Source organism: Microplitis demolitor, chromosome 6, assembly GCF_026212275.2.
Source record: "Microplitis demolitor isolate Queensland-Clemson2020A chromosome 6, iyMicDemo2.1a, whole genome shotgun sequence".
Classification (NCBI taxonomy): Eukaryota; Metazoa; Arthropoda; class Insecta; order Hymenoptera; family Braconidae; genus Microplitis; species Microplitis demolitor.
Window position 1 is genome coordinate 3,578,267 of NC_068550.1, and position 15,891 is coordinate 3,594,157.

The following is a 15,891-nucleotide window of genomic DNA, read 5'->3' on the forward strand; positions in this document are numbered from 1 at the left end:
CAAAAAAATATAATGGCGCTTAATTTAGAGGGTCAATTTAAAAAGTTTACTTCATTCAATTTTTAGAAACTTTTTTTTTGGAAACTAATTCAAAAATTACAAAAAATTAGAATGAAAACGGTAAATTTATATTGAAATGAAATTTGCTGCGAATCTATAGATTTTAGAAAAAAAAGTTTCAAACAAAAGTTGTAGGAAATTTAATTTGCTACAAAAAAGGTCTAGAGATCTGTTAACGTATCTCTGATAGTTTTAAAGTTATAAAGAAACTAAATCCGGAACCAATAAATTCAAAAATAATTTCGGAAAGTTTTTCTTTAATTAAAGTTGCAATTACGTCGAAATAATTAAATGTACGTAAAAATGTAATGAGACCTTTTTTGTAGAGAATTTAATAAGCTACAAAATTGTTTATATACATTTTTATCATATCTATACTAGTTTAGCCAGAATTTGTATTTTTTCACAACAACTTTTGAATGTCAATTTGAAATTTGTAATAGAGAAAAAAATATATATACATATATTAAAAAAGTTTTAATCGACATTTCGTGAAGTAGATGAGGGTATATTGGTAATAAATAATTTCATTTAAACATAAGTAATTAAAAAAAAAGTATCAAAGATTTTTAAACGCCATCCCTTTGGTAGAAATTAAAACAGAAAAATTCCTACCGAAATAAAATTTGAAAATATTTTTAAAAATTATCTACTCATTAAATGACTTTTTTTGTTACTTTTTGACGATTCATGGTGATTCTATTTCCCACGAAACCCAGTGATTAGTAAAAGGTCTTCATATTAAATTTGAAAGGTATCGATTGATTTGTGATAACTCTCGAAAAATATAAAATTTGTTTTCTAATTTTTCTATTGTCCAATTCGCCGACTCATTTAAATAATTAAGGAAACGATTTACGGACAAAGTATTTTTACATGCTCAAATAATTAGTATCAGTAATATACAGTAATTACAATTTTTTGCGTCAGTTTGAACGTCATTTGGTGAAAATACTTTTTTATTCTGTACGAGTGTACGTAGGCCGAATAAGGAACCTCGGGATTAAATTCTGAGGAACCAAGGTATCGTTAATTTTTTAATCAATACTCGGAAGCTAGTATATCATTAAACTGACAGAAAAAAATCCTATTAAGGGATTATTTCGTGATTCAACAAAACATTCTGTCCCACGAGTTTTTTGACATTTAACAAAATGTCTTCACATAAAAAACTTTCTATATTTTAAACATTATTGTTTTTTCTTTTAATTTATTTTCTTTCATAAAAATAATTAAAATTTTTTTTCAAGCCGAATAATTAAGACATTTCAAAAAAAATCCCATATTAAAAAAAATAAACTAAAATTTGAATTATACAATAGACAAAAACGAGGTAAAATGGGTCACTTAAAATTTAAAAATTTTAAATCAGTTCAAAAATTATCACGTACTTTTAATTAAATTTTCTTTTTGGTTTTAATACAATTTTGATATTTTTTAAGCGCCGAAAAAAAAAAAATTCCAATGACCCAATTTGTCACACATTTTTTATTCACTTTTTTTTTTTTAAACCGGAAATTTTTTTCAAGCCGCCCACTCAACTTTTTTCTTTTTACTCAAAAAAAATTCAAATTACATCAATAAAAAAAATTACCCGCCAAATTATCTAATCCTTTTCATTTAAATAAATAAATAATGTGTTATTTTCACTTATTCAAAATTTCAAATTTTCCACATCCCGTAGATTTAAAATCCATAAATACTCCAAAGTGAAATATGTAAATCCAAACATTTATACACTGATTATATATATATATATATATATATATATATATATATATAATCTTCTCTTTTTAATTTCTATGTCACACGTGATTTAATATTAATTATTTTCTTCACATATGCCTGTACGAGAGCGTGAGACCCCATTTCCCTTTAATATTATTGTGTATACCACAAAAAAAAAATAATAATTCATCCAACCAGAGTTACAATTAAACTCAAACTTAACACCGTTCAATTATAATATTATTTAAATTAAATCCAATAAATAAAAAATAATTGACGAGACACAAAGCGCACAAGAGGAGAGAAGTGATTATAATATGTTAAAAAAAAAACCAGCGATAAAATGCATATAATTTTTCGAATCTTTTCGGTAACTTTTATCGTGTACAAACGACGTCGGCGGTCGGGTTGATACGTATCTTTATTTATTGCGTTATTAAACCCGACGCTCACACGAGTGAGATAACTGTATATGTATATATAAAATGAGAAGCTTACATACAGCAAAAGGTATATGAGAGCGCGGGATATAACTACTCTCGAGGATCGCGAAGGCAATAAATTGAAACGCTTCGCTCCTTAGTTGGCTCCTGCATTCGCCAAACAGTAAGACTATAAGACTCTTTTTACTTTTACGTTCATACTCCTCCGCAAATCGCACGCGTACATTTTACTACATATAAGACATGCCTATGTTAACTTTATCATTTTTTTTTTTATTATTATTATTTATTACTACTCGAAAAACAAAAAAGAATTTCTTACACGGAAAAAAACAGAATATTAAAAATTAATAAATAATAGTAAAAAGTTGAATCTGTTATCAATAATTAGTACTATTATGTGCTTAATGCAAAGTAGTTTACTAATTTTTGTAGATTTCTGAAAACTACTATCAATTATTTCAAAAAGTAAATATTATTAGACAAACCCTAGACGAATCCAATAGACATCATCTCTCTCTACTTTTATGTATGCTAGCATTTTTCCAGAAGACTTTTCTGAATTCAATACAAATCCTAGACATATCCTAGACAAATCCTAGACAAATTCAATACAAATCCTAGACAAATCCTAGACAAATCCAAGACATCCTAGACAAATTCAATACAAATCCTAGACAAATTCAATACAAATCCTAGACATATCCTAGACAAATCCTATACAAAACCTAGACAAATCCTAGACATATCCTAGACAAATCCTAGACAAATCCAAGACATCCTAGACAAATTCAATACAAATCCTAGACAAATTCAATACAAATCCTAGACAAATCCAAGACATCCTAGACAAATTCAATACAAATCCTAGACATATCCTAGACAAATCCAAGACATCCTAGACAAATTCAATACAAATCCTAGACAAATTCAATACAAATCCTAGACATATCCTAGACAAATCCTATACAAAACCTAGACAAATCCTAGACATATCCTAGACAAATCCTAGACAAATTCTAGAGATATCCTAGACAAATTCAATACAAATCCTAGACAAATTCAATACAAATCCTAGACAAATCCAAGACATCCTAGACAAATTCAATACAAATCCTAGACAAATTCAATACAAATCCTAGACAAATCCAAGACATCCTAGACAAATTCAATACAAATCCTAGACATATCCTAGACAAATCCAAGACATCCTAGACAAATTCAATACAAATCCTAGACAAATTCAATACAAATCCTAGACATATCCTAGAGAAATCCTATACAAATCCTAGACAAATCCTAGACATATCCTAGACAAATTCAATACAAATCCTAGACAAATTCAATACAAATCCTAGACATATCCTAGACAAATCCTATACAAATCCTAGACAAATCCTAGACATATCTTAGACAAATCCTAGACAAATTCAATACAAATCCTAGACATATCCTAGACAAATCCTATACAAATCCTAGACAAATCCTAGACATATCCTAGACAAATCCTAGACAAATTCTAGAGATATCCTAGACAAATCCTAGACAAATCCAAGACATCCTAGACAAATCCAAGACATCCTAGACAAATCCAAGACATCCTAGACAAATTCAATACAAATCCTAGACAAATTCAATACAAATCCTAGACATATCCTAGACAAATCCTATACAAATCCTAGACAAATCCTAGACATATCTTAGACAAATCCTAGACAAATTCAATACAAATCCTAGACATATCCTAGACAAATCCTATACAAATCCTAGACAAATCCTAGACATATCCTAGACAAATCCTAGACAAATTCTAGAGATATCCTAGACAAATCCTAGACAAATCCAAGACGTCCTAGACAAATCCAAGACATCCTAGACAAATTCAATACAAATCCTAGACAAATTCAATACAAATCCTAGACATATCCTAGACAAATCCTAGACAAATTTTACAGAAATCCTCGAGAAATTATAGAGAAATTTTTTTCCTCGACTTTTATGGGTTTGAGTTATTATAGAAGACTTCTCAATAAAATCTCGAAATCTGTTTAAATGTATTCACATCAATGCTTTCGAGCTCAGAGAGCTCAAAAACAGCGGGAAGTTTCGGGGCTGGCCCGCATGGTCAACCGATAGACAGATTTTTTTTTCTGTGCACTGTCATTATTTTTTTTTTGCTCTTGAAACTCTTTTTGAATTGACCTTAAGTCAATCCTCTATTATCATTTATCATATATTTCATGACAAAGAATCACAATATATTTTATGAAGACAGAACATGTCTAGGCAAATAGATTTATAGTCTTAAAATGAACGTTTTTTTTTCTTGTTTAAAATCTTAATAACTTAAAAATTACAAAACTGATATGATACTTTCACTATTCAATGTGGCATCACTTTGAGAAGATTGTAGACAACTCATATACAAGTTTCGTTGATTGTTTTTTATATACTTCTTATTTGACTGAAATATTTAATTAATGAAATGTCAAAACCGAAAAAAGTAAAATAAGAAAGTATGTATTTTTTTTTAAATGTAATTTATACCGGAACTATTGATTTTAGAGAAAAATGTTTCAAATAAAAGTTGTAGAGAATTTAATTTGCTACAAGAAAAGTCTTGAGGCTCATTAACGTATCTCTGATATTTTCAAAGTTATATAGAAATTAAACAAGCGATCGATAAATTAAAAATCCCTTGAATTTTTCTGTCTTACTTCAAGTTGCAATAACATTGAAATAATTAGATGTAAGTAAAAATGTAATGAGACCTTTTTTGTAGAGAATTTAATAAGCTACAAAATTGCTTTCATACATTTTTGTCTTATCTGCAATAGTTAAGCCAGAATTTTGATTTGAAACTTTAAAAATTAGTAATACGAAAAAATTATCTAAAAAAAATTGACGGCCAGATGCGAGCGCCAGTAATAAAATAATAATAATATTTAAGTGGTAAGTTGTTTAATTAATTGTTGAATTACGTGACTGGGTTATTATCTAACAACCGCGATAATTTTTCATTGTCATTTGAGTTGTAATTTGTGATCCCGCCTATCCGTTTTTTTTTATCCTTTATTTTACCTTCACTGCTATTATACTTTGTATACATATGTATAAGTATGCAGTAATATATATAAAAAATTCCGAGGACGAATTATCTCAGCAGAAAATTAAATCACCAGAAAGTGGATATTGAAGACCAGAGATGCCGCCACAAGACTCACTACGCGGTATTTAATAATTCACTTCAAGTACACCAGACATCCGGGATTCCCGGATCACTATCCAAAAATAAGTCCGCTCCTTTATAGGATAATTTAAAAAAAATATAGCTGTTAAATAAAATATGAGTAAGTCAAGATAATTATAAATGAGTATAATTTGGGTAGAGTAATTGACCCGAGTACTTGATAGCGATGGAAAAGTAAGGGGTTGAAAAGTTTAAGAATTCGCGCATGCCCACCTTCCGGTATATCTAGTTCATGACCTGGAGCTTGAGTCGCAAGCACGGTTGTGATATCGCACTTATCCGTTTCTTTGACGTAACACGCCCTATAATAAACTTGGTTACTTGATTATTCCACTTAATTATACATTTAATTAAGAAAGTGCAGGCAAAATGTCGGGGCTAGTCGTTGTCTCGAGTATGTTGTCTTTAAAAGTTTACTGAAAAATAACAATGTAATATAATAATAAGAATAATGTGAATAAGTGAAGATGGATTGTGAATGGACAGTATCCCCAGAGACATGTCTTCTAGAGACAAAGTCATTGACTTATCCTGTTCGTTTAAATCCTCCTCAAGTATCTACTCCTTCTCTAAAGAGGATGAGTAAATGGAGTCGTGAGAGCACTTTGTAAGGATAAATTTAATACTCGTGATTTTCTCGGACACTCGTTTAAACAACATTGTGAGTGTGGAGAGAATATATAGACAAGCGTTTTTGAAATATATTAAACAACGAGATGAGTCACTTTGACTGGAAGCTGCTTCGTCGTAAGAAGGTATACACGTTAACAACACATGCACACATATTCTTCTTGCATGTCAGTAAATGAGGAAAGATAGTTTTTTATTTTTTCCCTGTGTTTACACTCGATTGAGGATGTAAAATAGTCTTGTAGAGTCATAGAGCTTGAGCTCTACATGGAAGTTGAGCAGAGGGTGGAGGGTAGAGCATGTGGAGTCGATAAATCCATCGTTATAAAAGGTGAAATAGGTGCCGTATGGACGCGCATGTCACGCTGCCAATATATTCTTCATATACTGACAACTTTTATTTTCATTATATTAATATATGCATATATATACATTGTAAAGAAAAGCGGTGTGTCCACGCTATCCTGGTGTTAAGGCTAGTGTTATATTCAACCTCGAAAACGGTGTTTAAATTTTTCCGTGTTAAAAAAAGTTGTTTTATTTTTTAAGTATAAGAAGTCGAATTGTATTTCTAATACAAAAAAAAAAATTTATTGTGTCTTATTTACAGAAAAATTAAAAAAATTTTTGTTCACATTGAAGTCTCTTTGCGAACTTAATCAGCGAGAAAAATAAAATTGTCAAAGATTAGTTTTAAATTTCTAAATTAGTTATTACCTCTGCTTTGTAGATTTTCAAATACTTACACCCTCCGAAATCACTCTGCTGAAAAAACAAACTCCTTATTTGCTTTATTTTTTTTAAACTCCAGAACTCCGAGTGCTGGATTGAATTTGAATTTTAAAAAATTACTTCAAATTTACCGCCAATTTTTTTACAGTAAATATATAAAGTTATCACAGAAAATTTATATCAAAACATGTTATATAAATAAAAAACCATAAGATATGAGAAAAATAAAAATTAATATACAAGTACGCGAATGAAAGTTAACATTGAAGGGGTCGAGATGGTTTTAAATAATAATAAAAAAAAAAAAAAAAGTATTTTAGATAGATGGCTAGAGGGATTCGTATGGCAAACAACTTTCCCTCTTTGGTTATAGTAAATGACGAGATAAAAGTATTATAAAAGCGGCCAGTTAACTCTACCAGTACTTTTATAAAAGTTTACGTGTAGATAAATTTTTTGATGTTATATCTAAGACGAATGATTGCCGAGATCGGACTGGATTTAAACGATTCCCCGTCTATTTGCTTAATTTATTTATTTACAAAGTAAAGTATTTGTTAATTTAAACCCCGGTTTTAAAATTAAACTGAGACGGCTGGTTGTTTCGCTTTAATCGCTTATCGTCGCTTTACAACACGGTACCGCTCGCTCCCACGCCTTTTACTTTATACTTTTCTCTTTGCATTTACTTTATAACTATTACTGTGTATGTATACGACTAATATATGTATTAAATAAAATGTATGTACGCTTATAGAGACAATTATTGTTTCAGGTAATACCGGCAGAACGTGTCCAAACACCCAATAAAGAATCGGAGACTTGGAGTTTAGCACCTGAGATCACTGCCGTAGAAATCGGTGATAAAGATTTAAAAGATATTGGACATGAGGACAATAATAAAACATCAACAACAACAACAACAACAATAACAATAACAGCGACGAGAACTGATGACGTTAATGAATTGACATCAGACTCGGGTAGAATAAATCGCGATAATGAGAATCGTAAAAGTCGAGCTAAAAAAGTTAAAAACTACCTGAGGAAGTGCAAAGGAGCTCTGTCATCTCGCGATGATGATAGCAGTAATATAAATAATTGTGTAAAACGTAATGTCGGCTCTCGTACATCTACTAGTCCAAGTACTGGTACTGGTACTAGTACTGGTACTGGTACTGGTACGAAAGGTAGAAGTAGAACTAGCAGACGGTCTGCATCATCTTCCTGGTACTTGGAAGAGCCGACGGTGTCTAATAACGATGAAATTCCACCGAGAGAGACTGAAGAATGTTTTAATGATGTTCTACCATCTAGAGCGACTTCACTGAATAGAAACTACGAATCTGCGGCTACGCCACCTGCCTCAACACGTAAATTTGGCTCGGAAAGTCTTCTTGATTCTGCTAGTATAACAACAGATCGATTTGCTGATCCATCAGAGCTACAATTAGAAAGTAACGTTGATATTTTAACTGATTTGAATAATTTAGAAGATGAAAGTGAAATTAATGAAGAAAAAGCTATTGTTGGATGCTCATTATCAACTGGAGTAAGTCATCTTTTATTACTTATTCTTGTTATTTTATTTATAATATATGTACATAAACTTTTTTTTTAATGATGCGCGGGAATTTGAATAGCCAGTAATTTTTTTTCACACGACTGCTGACAGTATTTTATAATTTATGGTTTAAGTATTCAGTGCTATTGAGTAAATCAATATTTTAAATTCTTTTGATACTAATTGTGTCAATTAACAGACAAAAGACAATAACTCATGTCTCAATTATTATTATAAAAAGAATGAGTTATTATTTATGCAATAACTTGTCACACGCTACATATATAATATTGTCATTAAAGTATGATAAATAATAAAGTTAAAAGTTGAGATCAATTGAGTTGATTATGATGCCTGAATATAAACTGAACCCTTTCAAAAATAACACAGCCCGCAATAAATAACTGAGCTAAGGAAAAGTATATATATTTTAATTTTTATCCACAAAATAGCACAGAATTAACTTGAATTCTTCTATCCATTTAAAACTTTCTATAAACTTTGAATATCTCATTTTCCAATAATCACATCTACATAAATAAATATATAAATAAGTTTACCGAGTCTTTGGTCTTTCACTCAATCAATCGTAATCGGCATTAACTTTATCCGTTTTATTTGCCATTTTTTATATAACAAACTAACTAACAAACTAAATAACTATATCACCAATAACTTAAATTTATCTTCACGGTTTTTCAACATGTCCGTCATCACCATCAACCTTTTCGCTCGCTTTCGCTTTGCCCTGCTGGCAATATCTCATTTATTATTATATTATTTTATCTATACTCACTCATCCCATAAAACATATGGCAATATATACATACTACATATATATATAAACATGAGTATCTGCATCTTTGCTATTTCAATTTCCAAAGCAGTCTCGTCATTGCAGAATATAAATTAAGAGCGAGAAAGATATATTATTCCTTCCATCAACGATGAGTCTTTCTCGCAACGGGGTGCCCATCATCGAGCTTTGAAAAACGACTTATCAAAAAAAAACCACCATTTTCTTTTTTCTCAGCCTTTTTTGCGGCTCTCTATCTTCCTTTTATCGTCATACTTTATTTTTTATTCTTCGTGCATCATCTTTGCGGTAAACGTTCTTTTATGTTGTACCGCTCGCTTAAACGTCGTCATCGTTTGAACGAGGAGTGAAAGAAAAATTACAAAATAGCTTAAAAGGCTTGAGATTTTACGAGAGTATTACCTTACCGCACATTGGCCCCCAGCGGGGAATAAATCACGCGGAATTAACGCTTTTGAATGGTTAACTTGATGCCTGAATAAATAAATCACCTCCTCATATTCCGTAGCCAATGCACGTGCAGCCCGACTTTAATACTGATATTGTATTATTCCACTGTGCTTTTTTATATTATTCATTATTACTTAAACGCACATGTCGTTCAAGTTCATCCATCCTGTGGTTTTTAGAATTAGAGACACATAAATGGTGTTGTACCACACACTTTATTTAGTTTGTCTATTCATTAGAGATATATGTCCTATTTATAGATTAGTTTAGTGTGTCCCCTGTGTGCAAAAAATATATATATGTACACACATCAGCACATCCTGCTCTTGAACAACACATGTCCTTTGTATTATTTGTATCGTGCAACGTGTAAACTCTCCAAATATTGACGTGGGGAGTACAATGTCCCCTGCTGTTAAATTTAAACCCACGCGTGCAAGCAAATCAGAGGAAGTTCCCACGTGTCATGACAATCTACCCGCAGGCTGCTTCTTCGCATCTTCCGGCCCCTAGCACTTGATGGATCTTCATAGACATCATATATAATATTAAATTTACTTTACTATCACTATTACTACATCATCTGTACATCTATATGTATATTTATATATATATCATACTTAATACCTTATTGTTAATTTATCTTAGGGACGCGGTGATGTTGCGTCGCTGGTACGAAGTCTCCTGGGTCCTATTTATGGCGAAAATGTCCTGGATCTATTGACTCGGCAGGCACGTGACATTCTTGTTTGCGCTTATCATGGCAATCTTGACAATTTCGTCGAGTCATATCTCTCTCCTGCCTCACAACTTCTTGCTAAAGTCAAGAGCACTGTCTCCAATATGGTAAGTTATCAAAGTTTACTTAATCAACTGTTTGGCATGGGTTTTAGTCAATTTCCGTACTGCGCATGTTATTTTCCAACCAAAAATACATTGAAACTCGGATGTATAAATCCGACCCATTAAACCGACCATGGAGTGGAAAGTATCATACTTTATAATTAAATAATAAAAAGGGTTTTGATGCAAGATTGATTGTTAATTTTTACCTGGATTATTTTTCTGGGCTCAGGACGCATGAAAGCTTTCCCAATAAGACGCACACTTACAGAAACTCTCGTGGGTGCTGTTACTCGATGCCTGATAGCGAGTATGATCGAAGAGACTTTCCTTTACTTGTTCGATCGACCACTAATACAATAATTCAATGATCTTAGGGTCGATTATTATACGGGTGTTTAATAACGTCCAGTATACTTCGAGAGCTCGTATTATTGCCTCGACATAATAAGCACGTTGTCCAACTACTCCATCATCCGAGCAAACGCACATTTTGAAATTTTTTTCATTATTTATTTTTTACCATCATCATTACTCTTCGTCTTTATCTTTCATGTTACATGTATATAATAACATGTGCAAATGAACAAGTAAAATCAAGTGAAGAGAAGAAAAAAAAATAAAAATATACATATGGATTACAAAAGTGTCTTTCAGAGGATGGAAATCGAGTTACACTTTCTTCCAGCGAGGATGCAAGATTGGGTGAAAGTTTTCGTCAATTGATACGATTATCGAATCGATAAAACTCAATGACAAGTTTAATTTAAACTTGCGCAGTACATCACTACAGGGTAAAATGTATCCCCGTACGTCTTACTTTCCCTACGCCCTTTGCCGCAACCAGCCCAGGATTTTGTTCGTTTTTTTTTTAGTCTTCAAAACCCGTTAGGTTAAAAAAGTTTACCAAAGATAAGAATGAGTTGTTTTGTTAGTTCTTTCTTTATTTCTTTTTTTTTTAAACCTACAGACTTTTAATTGCACCCAGGGTTGATTTAGCATTTAGCAATGGTCCCTTCGCGCCCCGAGAATCCGGTAGATAAGAAAAAGGCGGAGTTAAACCTCGAGGTGGCAGAATGGCACGAAGAGCGTCCGAGGATAAACACATCGGCTCGCAACTTTTATTTCCTTTATCGGATTATATTGTTTTAATGACGATTAACCAATCGAATAGTCCACCTCCTCGTCTGCAAACGTATACTAATTATCATCACCGTGCAGTGTGCACTTGGTACATTAGCCAGTGCCAGTCACCAATGATGATCGTAATAAAAAAAAAATTCAGTACCGAGCTCTGACACTTCCGTCAGCGTTATGGGAGCAAGGACGAGGGAGTGGAGTGTTAGATGGTTAAATGGGTTAACCACGATGTCCTTCTAACTTCCAGCCAAGCGCGTCCGCATCGTCGATACCGAGAGCGAATTTATCATCAGCTGACGTTCTCTTGAGGTTCTGCTTGCTATTATATCGCCTTTGCGTTATGTTATAAACTCTACTTCCCTACATGAACCATAGATATATCATATATATACATATAAACATACATACTTGTACATAAAATACATAGATACCAGCAGAGATGGGAAAAAGAAGAGAGAAGACAGACTAGTAAGAGTTCGTTGGCATTTCCTCTTCATGCGAAAGATTTACCGGTTCTCTTGTGGGATTCCCGCGCGAGTGACACTAGCGCCAACCACACTGAGGTAACTATCGGCGCGAACAAAAAGTAACACCATCAAAATACACCACTATCTTATACACTTACATGTGTGTAAATAAGTATGTAAGAAAGTGTGTGTGTGTGTGTTCTGTGTATATATTTGTGGATACCACGGATACATAGAATCCTAAGTTGAGAGTTGAGTAAAGTAAAGTACAAGTACAAGCATACAAAGAGTAAAGAGGGGATAGTGAAAAAGATAAAAGAGTGGGGAGAAGACTAACGCGAACGGGTTTGGCATCGCGAGCGTTAAAACCACCGTCACGGGGCCATTGCCGTCTCTGTCGCGGTAGTCGCCGGTTGTGATCCCGCGCTCTTTGTCAACTGTCATTTTATTTATAAATTTGAATTTAAATTTCATTGAGACTTGACACTGGTGATATAACACTTGACGAGTTATAGAAATATAGAAGAAGAAAATATAGAGAAGAAGAAGAAGAAGAAGAGGGACGTACGAATAGTAAGTTTACTTGAGGACAGCTTAAAAAAAGTTCTAAGTGAATTAGATTTAATTAAAGTGCGTGGGTGTATAGCAGGATTGATTATCTTGGGTGTCTCGGGTCTCTGGTCTCTGGTCTCGGGAGTTAGGGAGACAGAGCACACGATGATATTAGTTGGGGTGAACGAATCGTCGTAGGTCAGTTACCGCTCTCGCGGCTGGCGTCTCGTCGTCGTCGTCGTCGTAGTCGTAGTCGTCGTGAATGGTGTTCAGTTGTGGTTCCCGTTTTTCCCCCCGCTGGACCAGTGTGTGCTGCCAACGGTTGACCTTCGATCACTATATTTTTTATATCACATACTTTTTACTCAGTATCTATATATCTACCAGTTATCTACTTGCTTGTTGTTTATAACTTGTTATTTTATTTTATTCTATACATCTATCAGTATCGTTTTGTCGTCTTGGATCTGGGTCTTGTGTCTACTTGCGGCTGGTCAGCAACACAACACTAGATTAAAAACTTCATACTAGAGACTAGATACTTACTGAATTACTGATACTGTACCAAGAGTGCGAAGGATAAAGACTGCAGAGACGGTAATACTTTTTTTTATTTAACTTTTATTGAAAACTTGAGAGGATCCTGGATGAGCTGGTGAGTTTATTCACTTTAACTTCAGTAGTTTTACTCAGAGTCACACCAACCGAGAGCTGTAAAGTTTATCGTGTGGTGTTTCAGTCTTGGGTTTACTTTTCAAGTCCATCCTGGGCTCTTGTATGGAGAATAGCTGAGAGAAACATATATATATGTATATAAATATAACTGAGAATGGTAGAGAGTATAGTAAAGAAGATGTATATTGTATAGAGAAGAGAAGAGAGACTTAAAATAAAGAAAGAAAGACTCTAAGACCACCCACAGACCCGGCAATCTTTTAAAATTCATCATTCGTACTTACCTGTACACTCTTGAGTTGAAGTAAAAACATTTACAACTCTGTTTGAAAGGATGCGATCAACATGAGAAGTAAATAAATTATTTTTAAAAACTCCGAAATAATGTATGGGTAATATTTTACTTCGGTTACATATTTTTTATTTAAATAATATAAATATGAATTTAGTCTTTCGCGAGGGCGTGATATCGGCTTAGATATTTAGTTTTTTAAAAATAGTATTAAATAACTGCAGGAGCTTTATGTCATGAGCTCATCGTCTTTTGCTCTACATAACAAATATATAATATGGTGATAGCGTGAAAGACTTGCTTGTCATATCATATATTTCCGACGCTCATGTCGATCAAAGCCGGCGCCAGTTATGGCACCAATTCACTTATGTTTTTTTCCCTCTGCTCACCATCATCATATCATTTATTTCTTCACGTCAAATTATCAGTAATAATCATTTATTTTTATTGTTATCATCATTACACTGTAAAAAAATCGGGAGTTAATTCTGAGTTTCAGAAAAAATCGCTTCGCATACGGAGTGATCTGGATTTTATTTAAATCCGCATACTCAGGATTTACTCAGCGTTCATTCTGTAAATTTTTAGGGTACATTCGTTTGTATAGATGTAGTTCTGCATTGAAAAATTTTTCTAACTTCCAAACTCTTGTAATAAATATATCAAATAACGATTGACTAGATTCATGATGTACTTGCGGTATCACAAGGATAATGATAAGACGAATTTATGTAGTTATTATGCGGGTACAAATCCACACACTTGGGCATATATACGGTACATATATGTATATATGTACATATATATATTGTGTTATATTGCGCATTCCAGAACGCAACCCACACATCTGTTGGTATGCTCCTTATCCTTTTTTAATTCTCTCCCTCATATATCCCTGGAAGTATGTATCATATATATATGAGTGTATATAGCTTATACTTTAGTCAGGTTTATATACGACAAGTCAATGGCGCGAATCTCGTAATCGCAAGGCATAACGCCTTTGCGTGGGCGATTCATTCCATTGGGTTTCTACACCCTTTTAAAATAAGTTCACTTTTAATTTATCCCGCCCGTATAACCTGTTGCTTTATGAATTAAAATTACTATTTAATATTTCATGCACTGACCGCACATAAGATATTTACTAATTAACCAGATTTATTTACCAGCTAATAAAATTTTTTACATTACTTATTTAAAATTTTAAATCGAACCCAGAAATTTAGTTGATGCCGGGAAAATATATATTTTTTTTCTCAGTGGATAAAATATTTAAAAACAAATTGTTAATTTTATAATCTTCCGCTTCCGTTCTTTGTTTAAACTCAATAGGGTCGTGGGTCAGTCATGATGGGGGGAATTACTAGATTACGATATGAGGTCAGTTAACTGGGAAATCATTTCTAAGAATCTTAACAAGTAAAAGCTATCGATGAGCCATTAATTAACTTTCAATTTCTAATTACGTCAAAATTTTATAAAATTTTAACAACTACTTGTTACATATATTTATATATTTAGCAACGAAATAGCCCATCTACCATCAGATCTCATTCCATACCTTTCAGAGTCCACATTTTTTCCCGACTTTAAATGATTGAGTGAGGGATCTCGTTTGTTGAATGTACATATCTTATATATATATATATAGTATATATAATCGTGTCTTTGGGTATGTTTTGCAACCGGCAATTATCCGAATACCGGCGTAAGCATGTCTGTAAATGGGTGGCTGCATCGAAAGTAACATTACATTACATTACATTTCTTTCTTTCATATTTTTTAACTCCTTATTATTTTTTTGCCCTTTTTTTTGCTTTATAATTTTTTAAAAACTTCTCACGCCGTAGCATGTAATAACACAAATGTCTTAGTATGTGTGTTAGTTGATATGACGTCGGTATGGGTTTTGCATACAGGCACGCCGGCTTTATGGGCATGTGCCGTGACGCGCGACGAGCCGGAAAGCGATAGTAGACTTAAACTCAACTGGATTGCCGTTGATCGCTAATGTAATGTAATATATATAAGAAAACTAAATAAATTTATAAAATAATATATAAAAGTATGTTAATATGACTAGATAAATTATTATTATTATACTAGTTGGTAGCTGATGGTAATTGAGAGGAGGAGTAGGCATGGGGGGATCCGACGAGGCTTTAATTCTGAGAAGAAAAGGATTAAATATGTATATATGTATATATATATTGAGTTAATAGAGCGAGATTGCTTAAACGA

At 32.6% G+C, this 15,891-nt stretch overlaps 1 protein-coding gene across 1 annotated transcript in view; it reads left to right on the top strand.

The window, feature by feature from the left end:
- LOC103572630 (uncharacterized) overlaps positions 1 to 15,891 on the top strand; it is a 47,875-nt gene that overhangs the window by 3,846 nt on the left and 28,138 nt on the right. Inside the window, exons 2-3 of the mRNA XM_008551308.3 lie at positions 7,619 to 8,395; positions 10,323 to 10,520. Coding sequence (XP_008549530.1) covers positions 7,619 to 8,395; positions 10,323 to 10,520 — 975 coding nt within the window. The remainder of the gene's footprint in view (positions 1 to 7,618; positions 8,396 to 10,322; positions 10,521 to 15,891) is intronic.